This window comes from Lycorma delicatula, chromosome 3 (assembly GCF_047948215.1).
Source record: "Lycorma delicatula isolate Av1 chromosome 3, ASM4794821v1, whole genome shotgun sequence".
NCBI classification, from domain to species: Eukaryota; Metazoa; Arthropoda; class Insecta; order Hemiptera; family Fulgoridae; genus Lycorma; species Lycorma delicatula.
Genome location: NC_134457.1, coordinates 133,717,346 through 133,736,015, shown reverse-complemented (window position 1 = coordinate 133,736,015; position 18,670 = coordinate 133,717,346). Strand labels below are relative to the sequence as shown.

At 29.6% G+C, this 18,670-nt stretch overlaps 1 protein-coding gene across 4 annotated transcripts in view; it reads right to left on the bottom strand.

Moving 5' to 3' along the window:
* Positions 1-18,670, bottom strand: part of LOC142322019 (sodium-coupled neutral amino acid transporter 7-like) — an 85,112-nt gene that overhangs the window by 54,417 nt on the left and 12,025 nt on the right. For 2 of the 4 annotated variants that reach the window (XM_075360601.1, XM_075360600.1), the window contains exon 2: positions 9,073-9,187. The exons of the other annotated variants lie outside the window; for them this stretch is intronic. In XM_075360601.1, the coding sequence (XP_075216716.1) occupies positions 9,073-9,094 (22 nt within the window). In that variant the 5' untranslated portion in view covers positions 9,095-9,187. The remainder of the gene's footprint in view (positions 1-9,072; positions 9,188-18,670) is intronic. 4 annotated transcript variants of the gene reach the window in all.

Genomic DNA, 18,670 nt, shown 5'->3' with positions numbered 1-18,670 from the left:
TATAGTACTCATTTCTAAACAATTACTTCAGTACTGTTTCTGATATTCTGATATTTATATATATTTAATTAGATTCAGTGAGAATATCTGTATTTAAACTAGGCAAACATTCATTTTTCTTAAAAGTATTTGTCATACCTAAAAAAGCTGGCAAAGTATTGCGTGACTTTCCGAGCTGTTAATAATAAAAATTAAAAGAATTAGAGCCAAAAAAACAAATTATATTTATTAGAGGTGAGGAATAAATCTTTAAAAAACTTTTCTAAAAATATTCAATATAAGTTAAACTTGACAAATTTGCTTAAGTAGTTTTCTCTAAATTTAATATGCCTTCAGTAAATGCTAAAATAAGCAAAAGAAAATCTTCAAAAAACTTCTGCGTTTTAGGTCTGAGAAACTGTAGAGAAAGATAGGAAAGGCAAAGAAAAGCTGGAATATGTAAAATAGATAACTGAGGATGTGTGGTATAGTAATTATGTCGGGGTTAAAAGAATAGTGCATAACAGAAAGGAATGAAGAATAGCATCAAAAAAGTCATGTTTTTAATAATATTATTAGTGTATAAATACTTTATATATATGTTTACACTCTTTTGTGTATTATGTATTGGTTGTAAGGTAGTCATTTTAAACGGACTTCAAATAAAAAGGTTATGTATTCGATCTGTATATATTTGTTAGCGCATAACTGTTTTCCTATTAATCCGATTGAAATAAATCTTGTTGCAATCGATGCCACTGTTTTTGCGGTGGTACCATGATGTTGAAAAACGTTTTTTTGGACACAAAAAATCGGTCTGAAAGTTAATAAAAACATTTTTTTCGTGGTCCGGCGGGTAGGTAGAGACAATGGAAATCCTGGTAATAATAATATGTATGCGTCACGTTAGATGATTTTATGTGGTCTTCTGTAGTGCAGGTAATGTAAGTTTCTGCACAAAATATGTAGCACTTAATAAAATCATCAAAAATTGAGATCTTTTCTTAAACCTTTCAGACCCAATATACATTATATATAATATAAGCATCGGTAGGGACATGGAAATCTTATAATTGTATATATGTGCATAACATTGCACATGTAGTGCAATTCAGATCACAGAAGTGCCTTCTGCGGTCTAGGATGAACAATTAAGCTAAACCATCTAAGCTTATGACTCGACTTAGAACAACATAAACTTGTCCTTTTGAAAATACTATTTTCTTTAAAATTTCTACATCTATTTAGTGCAGTACATTCTAATTTTTGCACTGCTATAGCCCAACTTAAAATTAGGTACCATACGTCTTTCTACATATCCATATCCTTTAGTAGCTTGAAATGTACTAACTGGTGTTAATAGGTACACAACCCCTTAAATCTTATTTTTGTACCAATTGTTTTGTCATAGAATTTTATTAGTACAGCTTTTGGAAACTCAATCCTTTCCAGTTGGTCCCAGGACAGGTCATTTGAATTTCTTTACAATTTCCATAGCACTGTTAACTAGACCATAAGAAATCGATATATTACGCCTTAACATACTTGAACCCTCTGCCAATTGTACATTATGCAACAGGCCACCACAGTTATTGACAGCTACTGGAATAATATTTCTGGCGGGAATTTTCCCATATGTTGCAGCTTCTCATGATTCATCAATAGCGTTAATAGGCATACTACGATTATATTCATCAACTAATTTAATAGTTGGGAATATTCTCACAGGATTTCAATTTGTAAATTCATCTGTTGAAGGTATCCTACTTCTTTTGCAAAGCATTTCTAATTGGCCAGTTGTAACTTCATCAAAACACAAGTTATTTAATAAATCAATGAACTCCGTGTCATTTCTTTGTCTCATGTTTATTGTTAGCTCACAAAATAAAACTGATGCCACAAATTTATTTCTGCTTCACACAAAGAAGGTTGAGCAAAACACCTTTGATTGTAGGCAGCTGCATTATATCACAAAATGCACATTAACTCATCTGAATAACTTAATCATTGTTATTAATTCGGCAGAAAATTATAAAATATTTTTAAAAAATGGAACAGACATCAAAATACACTAAAAAGTAAGAAATAATTTCGTCCAAACATTTTTTTGAATAGCGCCAAAATCATGATCATAGTTATGTGTACTTGAATGGAGTAACAATCTTAAAAAGACATAATAATCACAAATGGAAAAGCAATTAAAGCACATAAATATCAATTCCACTGATGTAATATCAGCATTTGGTTTTATTAGTATACATATATAGTATTATAGAAAAAATTTGTTATATCTAGAAATTAATTTAGTAGAAGCAGACGCCGTTTCAAAAATGTGCCATAAGAAAGTATTCGAACAAAATTATTTCGTAACTTATTAGTGTATTTTGATGTCTGTTCCATTTTTACTTACTTACGAGGTGTGAGAAAAGTAATGGGATTGGTAACCCTGCGAGCGATCTGGCAACGCTATGTTTACCGGTCTGTGCTAGACCCGTTGTTCATCCTTCCACATGTTCAGTACGAGTTTCAACTCCGTTCAGCTAACTTGCTATTTTTGACAGCGCCATCAGTGAAGTTGTGTTATACGAAAATGGAGCATCGGAATTTAGAGGAACGTTGTGCAATCAAGTTTTGTGTTAAACTTGGGGAATCCGCGAGTGTGACCTTTCAAAAGTTGAAACAGGCCTATGGGGAACATTGCTTATCAAGAGCACAAGTTTTCCGCTGGCACAAATCATTTTTGGAAGGCCGAGAACACGTTGAAGATCAACATCGCTCAGGGAGATCTTCAACTTCCAAAACGTTGAGCGTGTGAGGGTTCTTGTGAGATCAGACCGTCGTTTAACAATAAGGATGATGAGTGAACAGTTAAATTTAAACACTTTCACCGTACATCAAATTTTGACAGACGATTTGGACATGCGAAATTGGTGCCGATAAACCTCACAACGGAACAGAAGGGCAATCGAAGAAACGTGTGCGTTGATCTTCTTAAGAGGATTGACAATGACCAAGAATTCTTCAATCATGTGATCACAGGTGATGAATCCTGGATATTCGAGTACGATCCTGAAACAATGCGGCAAAGGGAAGAGTGACAGACTCCGTCATCTCCTTCACCGAAAAAATGTCGAATGAGCAAATCAAAGATCAAAACCATACTGATTTGCTTTTTTGACAGTAGGGGTATCGTGAATAAAGAATTTGTTCCTCCAGGACAAACTGTCAACCAAGTGTATTACAAAGGTGACCTTGAAAGGCTCAGGAAAAGAGTGACGCGCGTGCGACCAGACATTGCAGACAAGTGGATGCCTTATCATGACAATGCCCCATTTTACACGGTCATTTCCATCAGGGAATGCTTGACCTCAAAACGCATTCCTGCGGTTCCTCAACCTCCCTATTCACCTGATTTGAGTCCTTGTGACTTTTTCCTTTTCCCGAAATTTAAACATGTCTTAAAAGGACGTCATTTTGGAACTCTGGAGAACATTCAGAAGACTGTGACCGAACATTTAAAAGCCCTACCAGTTGAAGCCTTCCAGCGCTGCTACCAGGAGTGGGAATAACGAATCCGCCGGTGTACAGCTGCCCAAGGGAACTACTTTGAAGGGGATAATATTGTTGTTTGAAAAACATAAAAACTTTGATAAGTAAAAAGTAAGTCCCATTACTTTTCTCACACACCTCGTATATGAAGTAAAGGAAGTATTGTGGTGGCGAAATATTTCGATTTTCAGATTTCAGTAGAAATATCCATTTTGACTAGTTTCGGCATGACGTTTCTACGTACGTATGTATCTCGCATAACTAAAGACGATTAGACGTAGAATGTTGAAATTTTGGATTTAGGACTGTTGTAACTCTAGTTGTGCACCTCCCGTTTCGATTGCAATACACTGGACCAAAGTTGTCCAAAATACCCAAAATCCAAAAAAGGTGGACTTTTTAACTTGAGTAATAAGCTCTCATTGACAGCTTTTCAACGATATATTATAAGTGGTACTTATTTTTATTGGTTCCAGAATTATAGCCAAATAAAATTTTAATTAATGAAACATTTGAATCTTACAAGGGGAAGGCACATCGGTTCAATCAACTTCATTTTTTTTTAAATTTAAATATACTGATTAATTACTGAATAATTATTAACTTCAATTCAATAATAACAATAAAAAAAGAATCAGACGTTAATAGTGAAATAAAATTTTATGTACTTTTAAAAACGTGTATATGTAATTTAATAAATGTACAATGAAGTCTTAGTGTCTATTAAAGTCTTAGTGTTTTTTTTAATAATTATGTTATTGTGTTTTAATAGATGTTTTTTTATAAATATTATTAATTAATGTAGTACCTTATTCATTTTCAGTCTCTATATGTTTTATGACGTTTATTTCATTATTTAACTTTATTTTGTTATTATGTACATATTTGATTGCTCTATTAATCATATTTGTAAAAGTGTTCATTTTATGAAAATTTTTTATGAGGGTGATTGATTTTTATGAATTATATTATTAGATTTAGAGTTTCAATAAACTGATGTTTCAATTTGGTTGTCGTTTGTTTTGATTCTGTCATCTAAATAATTTAACATTCTATTACTATCTATTTCAAATGTGAATTTTAAATTATAAGAATTTTATTTGTTAAATATTATTAGGAGTTCATTGTTTATTTATAATGAGAATATCATCAATATACCGATCCATTGTGTGTGAGTACTGCCACCACGTACTAATTTACTCTCAAAATTCTGTAAATATATATCTGACATAATTTGAGATAATTGAAATCTCAGGTAAGGTATTTTTTACGTATAATATTTGTTATTAAATTCAAATAGTTTTGTTAACATATATTTTTATAACAGATGATATTTCAATCAATTTTGGATCTTTATTTTATTATTATTTTCAATTTATTTTTTATTATTTTTACAGGTATGCTATGATATAAATTAGTTATGTCTCAATTGACCATTCTAGTGTCTTTATTTACATTTATTTATTAATTCATAACCATTTTTTAAATTAAATGTATTAGGTAAATTAATTTCATTCCTAAGAATTTTATCGATTATTTTACATATGATATAATTAGGGGCAGATTTAAAATTAATTAAAGATCGCATAGGGATGTTTAATTTATGATTTTTTGGTAGTCCAGTTGATTTAGGGGGCAATCAATTCAAAAGGATATATTCTATAATGGTATTTTAAATTATTTTTATTATAATTATTTTGTTTTAAATTTATTTTAAATTATTTTTATTATAATTAAAAAATTAAACTTTTTGTTGCTTTTAGAAATTTTTAGTTGGGTTATTAATTTCCTCAAATTTATTATGAACAGTGTACTGTTTCATCAAGTTATTATATTTTTTTCATTGTCATGATAATTGGATGTATTTGTTTTATCTGATTTTACTATTAAAAGATTGTATTTAATTTTTCTCTTAGTTGGTAAATTATTTGTTTATTGATAAATGAATAGTTTATTAGTAAATTTTGTATTTTTATTTTTTGGATATTTTAGCTGATAATACTATACATTGTTCCTAAACTGTAGGATTCATTCTGTAGCAGACAATTTGTCTGCTATATTAATTAATTAGTAAATCTTGCAAACAGCTAAATGGTTAAAGCACATTGAGATTAAGCATCATTTTATTCAAGAGAAAATTAAGCGGTATAATAAAAATATGTTATGTACCATCGAATATTAAATGAAAAGTAAGAATGATATTTCTTTTTATTTTTAAAGTTCATTGGGTTTTTTCTTTGCATGTTATGAAACATCTAAGGTGATAATTTTATATTAGTAAGGTTGTCATGTATGGTTTGTATTATTTTTGTTGTCAATATTTTGACTGTGGGAGAGTGTTGTAAAACAATCAAAATGTTGGTTACTAGACTATCATTTTGGTTTATATTGATCAGCAGTATAAATGTATATAGCGAGAGAGCATCAATAGTAAGTATAGTGCAAAAAAAAAAGATAACATTAAGAGATAGTACATGCTGCATATGAGTGTTAATTTTTGTTATGTTAAATTGTAATTAAAAACAAAACTGCTGGTTGTCATTGTATATTTATTTAAAGCACTCTTGAACATAATGAAAATTTAAAATTCGCATTTGAAATGATAATAATAGAACATTAAATTATTTTTAGTTGTTAATGACAAAATAAACAACGACAAACAAATTGAAATATAGGTATATAGAAAACCTATATCTAATAATATGTTATAAAAAATCAAATCCACCCTTATTCTTGTAAAATTAACATATACACAAATATGATTAATAGAGCAATCAAATGCACACATAATAAAATAGAAAAATTAAATAATGAAATAAAACACCATAAAACATATAGCGGTTGAAAATGGATATGATACTACTTTAATTAATAATATTTATAAAAACAACTGTCAAAACACTACCTTACAACCAGTACATGAGGCATAAAAGAGTGAAAGAATATAGATAAAATATTTATACACTAATAATATCATTGAAAACATTACTAAAATTTACAATAAAGAAATATTTAAACTAACATACAAATCTGTTTTGAACATTATAGAACTTACAAAACTGATAAATTAATCTAATATGGCAGACCATTTAATAAACAATAAACAATCTCTGATATTAACACAAATTTATAAATATTAATAAACATAAAATGAAATAAATTAGAAAGATATTACATACACAAATACAAACAAAATTTCAATCTGATAAACCATCAGACAGTGTTTCAGGGAAATGGTCTTATAAAATCTGCAACAGATAGCAACACTCTGTATATTATGCAATTTTCATTATTTTAGTATTTTATTTTAAATTTTTGTTCTGAAATAACGGAATTATTTTAGTCATGACTGACGATGCAGGATCTTGTGAAAGTACTTCGATGAAAAATTAGGGTAACACATTACATATTATCTCAATATTCTATACTAGGTGGTTTACTTATTAGAATTTAAATATGAAAAAGGTTTTGCCCAAACATTTTTTTTTTGTATGATCAAAGTAAAGTCATCAATTGGAATTAAATAGAAACATAGATTAAATTTCTTAAGACAATACTGAGGGGATTTGCTGCAATGTTTAAAAGAGTAAAATTATAAAATATTTACATCACTATACACTTCTTTTTGAGTAATAAGTAATTTGACTTTTTTGATGCTATTCTTCATTCCTTTCTATTAAGCGTTATTCTTTTAACTCCGACATAATTACTATACCGTACATCCTCAGTTATCTATTTTACATATTCCAGTTTTTCTTTGCCTTTCCTATCTTTCTCTACAGTTTCTGCTCTCTATACATCTGTCTCTGTTATTTATTCAATTTCACTAAACGTTTGTTGTTTCATAGGCTAACATGGTTTGTATTTCCAGTATTAAGCTAATAAATGTCTCTGTTCTCCCTGTGAACAACACCTCTTCATTTCTTCTTTTTTTTGTCTTCAGTCATTTGACTGGTTTGATGCAGCTCTCCAAGATTCCTATCTAGTGCTTGTAGTTTCATTTCCGTGTACCCCCTACATACTACATCCCTAACAATTTGTTTTACATATTCCAAACGTGGCCTGCCTACACAGTCTTTTCCTTCTACCTGTCCTTCCAGTATTAAAGCGACTATTCCAGGGTGCCTTAATATGTGGCCTATAAGTCTGTCTCTTCGTTTAGCTATATTTTTCCAAATGCTTCTTTCTTCATCTATTTGCCACAACACCTCTTCATTTGTCACTTTATCCACCCATATGATTTTTAACATTCTCTTACAGCACCACATTTCAAAAGCTTCTAATCCTTTCTTCTCAGATACTCCGATTGTCCAAGTTTCACTTCCATATAAAGCAACACTCCAAACATATACTATCAAAAATCTTTTCCTGACATTTAAATTAATTTTTGATGTAAACAGATTATATTTCTGACTGAAGGTTCGTTTCGCCTGTGCTATTCGGCATTTTATATCGCTCCTGCTTTGTCCATCTTTAGTAATTCTACTTCCCAAATAACAAAATTCTTCTAGATCCATTATCTTTTCTCCTCCTATTTTCACATTCAGTGATTCATCTTTGTTATTTCTACTACATTTCATTACTTTTGTTTTGTTTATTTTCATGTGATAGTTCTTGCGTAAGACTTTATCCATGCCATTCATTGTTTCTTCTAAATCCTTTTTACTCTCAGCTGGAATTACTATATCATCAGCAAATCGTAGCACCTTTATCTTTTCACCTTGTACTGTTACTCCGAATCTAAGTTGTTCTTTAACATCATTAACTGCTAGTTCCATGTAAAAATTAAAAAGTAATGGTGATAGGGAACATCCTTGTCGGACTCCTTTCTTATTAAAAACCTTTCTTCATTTCTAAAACTAATATAATTTTTAATACTTTGCTATAATACAACATTACAAGAGCCTGAAGAAATAACTTTTTATAACCCATTACTTTGTTATTATTGTATTTTTTCTTAGTTGATTAATTAATTCGCATATGAGCCAAGGTTTGTGCATGTAAATATGATAAGATATATTTTTAGTTTAAAAGAATAAGTTTATTGCAGAGGAATAATATGAATCATAACAGATAAATTTCAGTAAAATAAAATATTTTTATCTTCTTATAGTTAATATCTATAATTATCTAATTATTTAATATTTTCAAATAATTACAGGAAAATTGTTTTTTGTATAAAACACTTTTGAATAATTTTTTTTTGAGGCAATTGTTTTCTTAATATGACTGATCAGTTCATAATTTAGCAATTAGCATACTGGCTTCTAGATCACCTAGTTTTCAGTTCCCAAACAAGGAAATGGAATATGGGAACACTATCATAACACAAACTTCATTCTGCTAGCTAAAACTACAATATTTTTATAACAGTTTCTTCCAATTTACCTATGCTTATAAATTGCATTGAAATGTTTTATATCCTAAAATGTACTGATATAAATAATTTTTAGCAGCAGTCTCTATTTGAATTATGAATATTAATAGTTTTTTTTTTTAATTCTATATATATATATATATATATATATATTTAAATAGACTTACTTTCATCTCCCTCTTCTGCCATATTGTACTTTCTATTAAATATTTATTAATTACTTATAAATTTAATGTGATTTCTACTATTCCTTAATACAGTAAGTTGAACACACTTCTGAAACTGAAATACAGATAACACGTTTATTACCATAATAAATCATAAAAGACAAACATTTATATTTACTCCATCCCCATAAAAAATAAAATTAATCTTTAATTAATAAATAAAATGTTTGTTTATATGCCACATTTACATCCTGTAAAATTTTAATTATGTTTTCATAAAAAAAACATTAGTTACAACAATAACATCTAAAATACAGCTGTTAGAATATTTTGAAAATTAATGACACATTACTTATTTATCAAGCAGTTAGTTCATCAAATCAGTAACTCATTTTTAGTTAACATTCTATATTTTACTTTTTTGTGTTGGTTTAATTTTATTATTAGTAGTAATAGCCATAATAAAATGAAAATATAAAATTAAAAAATAATTTTTTAAACTCGGTTCTTTAAAGATGTGAATTTAAAAAAATGACATGTAACAGAATGAATCACATTCTGGATATTCAGAAATATTTTGAATGTAAAAATACGCTTTTGGTTGGTTAATGACAGTAAGAAATTTAAAGAACTTTGAAAAGATTTTCTGGATGCCTTTAAAACACAAATTAGAAAAGTATATTTGTTTTAAACAAGTTGTATCACACCAACTATTATTGGTGCAGTACAATCCAATAAATAAATAGATTTATTTTAAATTGAAGAAAATGAACTGCCTTAATGGGTCAAGTAAAGCCATTGTCAAAAAATATAAAAATTCTCTATAAAATAAAAAAATTGAACTAGTTGAAATCAATTATTCTAGTAAACATAGTTAAAGTTAATCTAGTTATTAACTGTATTAATAAAATATAAATAATGAAATTATACCAAATTAAATATTCAAAAGTACCATATAAATGAGATAAATATAAAATAAATAACAATTCAGAAGTTAATGAAAATGATTTAAGCATATTTATGCATATAAAAACATTGAGATGTTTTTTTTAAAAAAACATTTTATTTAATGTTACTTAAAAATTCATTAACAGAATAATGATATTTCTATAAAAGAAAATCTCTCCATTTTAAATAAATAGTGGGGAAAATATTTTAAATGGGTTGGGTACCCAATTAAAAAATTTAACAAAAGTCCTTCAAGACTAAAGTAATGTGTTGGGTTATATGAAAACAGTTCTTTGTTGACTTAATAGAGGTGACTATTGTTATTCTGTAAAAATAAGATACTTTTTTGTACTGGTTCCACATTTATAAATATAAAAACATTATATCTTAAAATTCGTAATTTACTTAATTTGTTATGTTTACTTATTAAATAAATTGTGCCAAACTGATCTGATAGCCTGTTTTTGCCAGCGACTATGTGACCATTCTCTTTCCTTTTTATTGCACTGAAGATTGAAGTTTATAACTTATGTATAACTTGTGTATATATATTGTTACTCTTAACATTGTGTGGAGTGTGGAATGAAGAATTTGATTATTTCAAAAGAGCCCTGTGTACTAAAATAGAGTTTGTAAAATTCTGCAAAATTTAAACAAGTATAAAGCAGTTTAAAATACAGTTTACAAATTATAATTCTGTAAAAGTGAGCAAAATGTGTGATAGAGCCCTGAAACCCCAATAAAATTATAATTATATTCACAACAAAGCAGAAATAGATGTCAAAATACCATACTGCTTGTTTTGGGATCTCAAGTATTTGAAGCATCGACCAGAAAAATAAATGAATGGAATGTAAGATGAAAGATCAGTTCAGGGTGAGAAAGACTACTGGAACGAGGGGATCAATTTTAACTGTTATAATAATCTTAAGAGACAGGGTGAGGATAAAAATTAGACTGGCGTGATGTGTGTAGATCTTAAGATATTCCATAATGTAGAATGGGATAAAACTATCAAAATCTTAAAGGTTATGTTGTAAGAAGAATTATTTATAAACTGAATTATTTTACATTAATATGGACTATTCATTTTTAAAAAAAAGTATGTAACAAAAAAAATATAATTTATAATTTGGAGGTTTTAATGAGAAAACTTTTTTATAAATATACCTATATCAATATTTAAACATCTAAGAATTAGAATACTATAATACAAATCAGTAGAATAAAATTCTTATAATTAAGGATAATTTTATAAGTTACCAATCTTTAATTTATTCCATAGCAACTAAGTTAAAATAACTGTTTACTTAACTTCAAAATAAAATAATTAAACTTTAATAATTTAATTTAAATTATTCTATTGTAACAATAATTTATTGTATAAATGAATAAAAATAATAGTTCAATATTACTTATATGAAGTATAGGATTAGAGGAAGAATTAGAACCTATAAAATATGATTCTTTTAATAATAAATGAATAGTACATTTTAAATAAGTTAATAAGTAAAAATGAAAAAGTAATTATAACAAACTTGTGTAAAAAATCATGTAGTACAGAAGAAGTCACAATTCAACTAATGAATATAAATTCTTTTCTAATAAATATTAACTTAATGAATCAATAAATCCTTTCAAGGGCTTAATATCATTTCTAATTAATAACAAGGATTGCCCCATTGTATCACTAATCTACTTCTTTGGATATTGTTGTAACTCCTTATATCTGTGGCACTCAGCTGAGTAGTTGCACAATCTTACATATATATTTTTTATTTTCGAAGTGATTTGAAAAAAAAAACAGGCAATGATATCATTGTAAATATTTTGTAATATCTAAGTTAATGAACATACTTGACTCTGTACATTTTAAAATAAAAAATTTCTCTTCATACTTTTTGTAATGTTTTCCTTTCCAGCCGCAAATTATCACCCATAAAATAGATTTATTCCATAATAAATTATCAATTTTTCTTAAATACGATTTACTACAGTCAATAAAATTAGTAAAACAAATATAATAAAATTATATTATGACATATTGTACCAAGGCAGCAGAAGACAATATGAACTATTAGGACGCAAATAGAATATACAACAGATTAAACTTTATTGCCAAATACAAAAACACTAAATAAATAAATTTTATCAATCTCACAATCACAGAAAATTAACAAAAAAAGAACAATTTCAAAATACACAGAATGAACCTCATATGGTACACCTCAAACCATCAATCATACATAAATTATCTGCTTTAGAAATATGATACACAGGCTTTTGAGAAAACTTCAAATGTTCATATGTTGTTTGTATTTTCAAAATATAAATATTTATAGTTTAAAATTATAAATTGTCATATCTTGTGAAGTAGTGCAAGTAGTGAAAAATGTTGTACTACTACTTTTGTTATTTTTGTGATTTACTTCACAAAATAAACAAAAGTAGATGAACCAATAAAGAAATACATAAAATTAACATACATTAGCATAGACTTAGAGAAAATTGCTCATAAACTAAAAACAATTAGATGCATTGTAGCCTTAGAACAACCAAAGCAAAATAAAAACAAATCATTAATCATTAATGCCCTGGAATATGTAAACTTAATTGCCTTACTGCACTGCACATTATTTTACACTGAAGAATGGGTAACACCTTCATTCAAAGATATATTGGACAGTTAAAAGCAATCTAACGTAACAACAATAGAGTTGAGATTTACCAGCCATCTCATAGAAGCATTCTATGAGATGGTTGCAGAATTGCATTACTGACTCCAGAGTGAAAAGCAATAGCATCAAGAACTGCAGATAGCCGCTAAAGGGACTGAAACTGTTATGGCACTAGTTTTTTTTTTTGTATTTCATGTCAAATAAGTTTGGTTCAGTCCGTCATTAAAAAGTTAGGAGTTTTCTGAGTTAATGACAGGAAAAAAAGGATCAATGCAGAAAATAGACAAAGATGTTGTCATTACCCTTTGTTTTTCAGTTTTGTTAATGAAGAATCAAGGTTTTGAAGGAAATAATTGAGAGTGGAATGTAAATACAAAAGAAAAAAAAGAAAACTGAAGGTATCAAGATTTAATGATATTTCTGTCCTCCTAGCTGGGAATGAATTAAAGGAAATACTGAAATACGACATTTTTTAAAGATGTTCTTATACAAAGAAATTCATTTGTCAAGCCTATTCTACCAAACTGATTAACAGAAGGACATCATACAAAATATATCATAAAATCCGAGTAATATCTTTCATTAGGTTTGTGACATCCAAGGAAGAAAAAATCTTAACCTATGGCAGTATTTTGGAATTTTTGTGGATATAATCCTGTGATCATGATTTGTGATTAAGTTACTTAATTTTTTTATATATTTTTAATTTTATTTATTTTTTTCAAGTTGGATTAAACATTAAATTTACTTAAATTTCTTTTAGCATTTGATTGGTAGTAATATTATTTGTATCATTTGTGCTTTATTTGTTTTTACCATTATGGTGGTGATGACAGCAATGTAATGAAATGATATAACATTACGTGATACATCACATAATGTAATTAGTTGTATATTTTTGTATAAAATATCATTTGAATAATTTTTCTGATTATGGAAGATGATAAACTAATGCTGCACAAGACAGTAAAATATCCATTACATCGAAATCAGAAAAATTTCTTCTATAGATTGATCATCTTCTTCCAGTACCCTCCTTTTCTTATTCTTCATACCTTCTACCTTGAGTAGGTACTTGCATTGTTTAAACAAATTCCCTGATTTCAACTGTAGCATTATGCTTGCATCTTTTTCTCTCTGGCAGGGCTACTGCTCTTTTTGAAGGGTAGTGAGCGTAAATCTCTTAAGATAAATTTTATAATGATAGACATAATAAATTAAATAAACTATGTATGCTATGGAACTCAATTTATAGTACAAAATAGTAATACAATGGTGCTTTTTATGTGAAGATTTCATACTATCTAATTTTTTTTGGTATTTTAGGAGATAAAAGTGTAAATGGGTTGTTTATGCTGGCTTTAGTCATAATTAGATAACGTAAGAAAAACAAACCTGGTCATAAGAGAGATAATCTTTTGATTGTTTTTTTATTCTAATAGATTGTCTCGTTCCTGTGGAACTGTATTTACTCAATGTGAATAGTTTGAGTGTTTAAAATAGTACACTAAAGAAGAAAGAAAAATATTATTCAACACTTCAGTTAATACTGATTATAATGAACTAAAATGAGATTCTTATCTCATTTGTTATCACCATACTCAATACAAATATGAGTACTTCACCTATTGAATCTATATTGATCATCCATTATCTACTCTCCATAGTAAGTTTGGTTCTAATATACATTTCAGATTTGATGATTGTTATTTTAGAAGAGCCCAGTATATGACAAAGCCAAGATTTGCCAAACAAATATTAATTTACAGTAATCTAAAACGTAGATATCATTGTGAAGGTGCCTGAAAATACTATTAAGGAGTTTTAATTTTTTTCATATTTCAGAATTGTATTACCATTACCAAATATTTTATATTCCATACTGCCAATAAATGGTTGAATAGGCTCTTTATGTTAATAACTTTTAACACAACCTTCTCTACTGTGTAAATCATTTTGAATTTTTTTCATTTATTAGTTTTTAGAGATTAACATAAATTTATTTACTACATCCTAATGCAATTATTTTCTCAAGAATGAATAAGATGAACATGTTAATAAGATAATGTAAGTGATGTGTTGCATGAAACACCATGCAAAGTATAAACGCTGGTGTTTATGTAGAGTGTAAATCATCTGACACTGAGTATAATTCAGCACAAAGTGCATATATAATAAACATAAAAAATCAACTGCTAAAATATGCCAAGATACTCTAATAACTGTTATAATAAAAACTATAATCGTAACATTTTATTAATATATGTAGCTTTATTTGATCAAAGTATACATATACCATTTTATGTAAATAAAATTACTCTAACGTCGGATCTTACTTTATTTAGAGTGTAAATCATCTGACACAGTATAATTCAGCACAAAGTGCATATATAATAAAATAAAGTGCATATTTATTAAAATTTGGATTCTAATTTATAAATAATTTGGATTTTAATTTATAAGTTTGGATTCCTCCAGTGAGATTTCAGAAATATAGGCCTCTTGAATCAAAGTATTATTATTTTACTACTATAATTGTCAAAAAAAGGTAAAATCATGTACATATCAACTTTGTAAGATGGATGAGGCCCAAAAAAGGTACAGTGAAGTTGGTAGTCTTATTTCTTAGGAAATCCCCATATGTGTGTTTGCATTGTTAAATATATATATATAGAAAAATGCCCATAAAATGATTCTTATCAAAATAACAATAAGGTAGGAAGTTATTTACCATGGTCTTAACAGATCCACTGATTTTATTGCAAGGTCAACTATAAAACTAGAAAAAAGACAATTGCCTTTTATTACATTTTATTATATTATTAGCTTTCTTATTATTGTCTTATTTTAACTTATCACTATTAAATTGATGCAATAACTGAATAAACACATGCAAGCACTCAGAAGATATGTATAACTAGAAGCTGGATTCAGAACATTATAAAAAAATTAAATATTGCTTGTTAAATTGAGATATACCATTACTTTGTCACCAATATATACTTCATTAAAAAAATTCTAAAAACTTAATAAAACTTTCTAAGGGAGTAGACCAAATCAAAACATGGATTTATTAATAGAGTAAAATGTAAATAAAAAGTATATACATAAGTCCTTTAACAAAAGTCCTTTACTTGCAAAAAATCTCTTATTACTCTAAAATTCTCAGGCTAATTGATTGATGTTACTTGATTATTAGAAAGTAATTTAATCAAATTTCTGGACAAAAGAGGAATAAATAACAAATAAAAGTGTGGGTATCTAAATAAAAAAAAGGCTATTGTATTTTGCATTCTAGGTAAAATAAGAATAATTTATTATTAATGTTGACAAAGATTGGTATAACGGACCTGAGTAACAGATTCCTACCAATTAAGAAGAAAGTAGTAGAAAATATAATAATGAGAGGAATCCAGAAAAGGCTAAAAGAACCAACTCTTTTAATAAAGCTAACAGGCCTGTTTAACAATTGTTATTTGTAAAACTACCCGCTATAGATGTTGTTCAATGAAAAGGGGTTACCGGACCAGGGTAGGAATCTCATGGGAAAATGTGAGAGTGACGATCATTCTCACATTTTGAGTTGGGTCCAGTCCTGCAGGTAAAGAGGATAGGAGTATAAATACTCTGGGGAAGACCAGTTTATGGCCAGTCTGTGAGAGAGTGCTACAACAGAGTTCTGTGAGAGAGTTCTAAGCAAGGAGTTATTATGTAAGTTTGAAGCGAAAGTATCCTGTGAAGAGGTCTACGAGTCAGAGAAGGCATGAATTTCTAGTGCATACAAGTTTGCCACAACTAAGGTGACGTCACAAGTAATTCCAATATATGAAAACAAGTAATGGTTCAGTGAATTACTGTTAAGACAATTAGTGAAATGGTAAAATATTAAATTCATTGATAGACTACAGGGTAGGTTTATTTGTGAACAGCAGAGCAATTTGCAATAAAAGAACTTTATGCTTTCTTATTATTAGCTTTCTTATGCAAAAAGCTGTTTTTATGCTTGTCTTATCTATTGTACTATTGTTAATACAAGACTAGTTGTTAAAATTAGCAGTGATGCTAATGTCTTTTGTCAATGGGACTGAATTCTGGTTTTCAATATTTAACTACCTGTAAATAAATCCTGATGATTATTTTAAATGGTGTCTTGTATGCAATTACTGTTTATTATTATTTATCTATTTTTTTTTTGTTGAAGCTTTAGGGGCATCGACTGCTATGGTCATTAGCCCCTTCCACAACAAAAAATAAAAAAAGGAAGAACTAGTTATTCCCTTTCGGTAAAAAACGCTAGCAACATAGTCAGTCAATAGACAAAATATCTTTTCCTCTCCAGAAAACAGAACAGATGACATAGTCTAGGACTACTCTTGTCAAAAAAAGCACCTAAAAAAACTTGTCAATGGTTATTGAAAACCCCGAAAACACAACATAATAGGGTTAAAGGCCCTTGTCATTTTAAAATCTTTCTAGGAATTTCTTACGAAATTTAGTAAAAAAACATTCAAAACAATAACTTGTCTGTGATGAAAATTATAAAACATTAAAAAATCCATTAAACGAAGTATGAAAAGGATATTAAGAGCCCTTGCCATTTAACATCTCTCACAAAACAATTGTATTAAGACCTCAAAAATCTATATCAATAAGAATTAAAAAATACATTTAATTATAAAATTCTTGATTGAGATATTCGATCTATCTCTTGCTCAAATCTATCACCTTGGTTTTCTTATAGACTATCCTTTTTTCTTCTTCTTCTCCATTTTCCTGAAGGCCTCGATACAAAATTCTGCGGTGCCTGATAAATCCGAGATCGATCCTTGCTCTGCTGAAAACACGGATGATCTCCTGCTGCCGGTGCCGGAAATTGACCGGTGACCACCAATAATTCAGGCTCCGAAACCGTGCAATACGCGGAAGCGACTCGCAAGGCCGCGGTGCGTTACACCTGCGCGAGCCGTTTCCGGTTTCTTTTGACTCTTAATGCCTGGGCTCATACTTCCGACCCGTATAACAGGACGGAATACATTGTGGACATCAGCAATCGCCGTCTGCTGGCCTTCGGTTCGCCGACATTCGCCTTGAGCCTGCTGAGAGCAGTTATGGTTCTTGCAGCTTTGTCAGCGGCTCTCCGAATCTGCTCAGCAAAGCTGAATTTCCGGTCAATCATCATACCGAGGTACTTTGCGGCCGGCTTGGTCTCGACAACCTCCACCCCGACCTGCAGGGAGAGGAGGGTGTTGATGCGCTTTTTCGTTAGAACCACGATCTCCATTTTGCTGAGAGCTAGAGACATAGGAATGATGAGGGGTGTGGTGACCGGAAGCGTCACAAGGCGGGTGTCTTTCCCTACGGGGTTGGAATGAGGGGTAAAGACAACCCATGGTTGTCCAGCTAGGCACTGACTCTGTGCATGGCTCGGCTGAGCCTCAGTTGGGCGCGCTTCACATCGCGGTCTGCGACAAGTAGCGCAACGTCGTCAGCGTACCCAAACAAAACAGATTCATCAGGCATCTCCAGCCTCAGCAAACCGTCATAGACAGCGTTCCAAAGGTCGGAGCCGAGAATCGACCCCTGCGCCGCTCCTTACGTGATCGAAGTTCTACGCCAGGCTGCCACGTTTTTGTTGATGAGACCACGGTTTCTCAGGTACGCGTCCACCAATCTGAGAAGGTATTGAGGCAACTAATGGAACAAATGCTTTATGGTCCGAATCATATCTCTCCCCCGTGCTTAGCTGAAAACCTTTTCAACGTTCAACGTAACGAGAAGGACGACATGTCGCGAAAAATGATTGTGGTTCTCTGCTGGCCGCACTGCCTCAACAACCTCTTGAACTGCATCTAGGGTCGACCTACCCTGCCGGAAACCGTACTAGTTGGATGACTGGTCACCTGCCTGATTCATCGCCACCACCAGCTTTTTTCTAACAGCTTCTCCAATACTTACCCAGCTGTATCAACCAT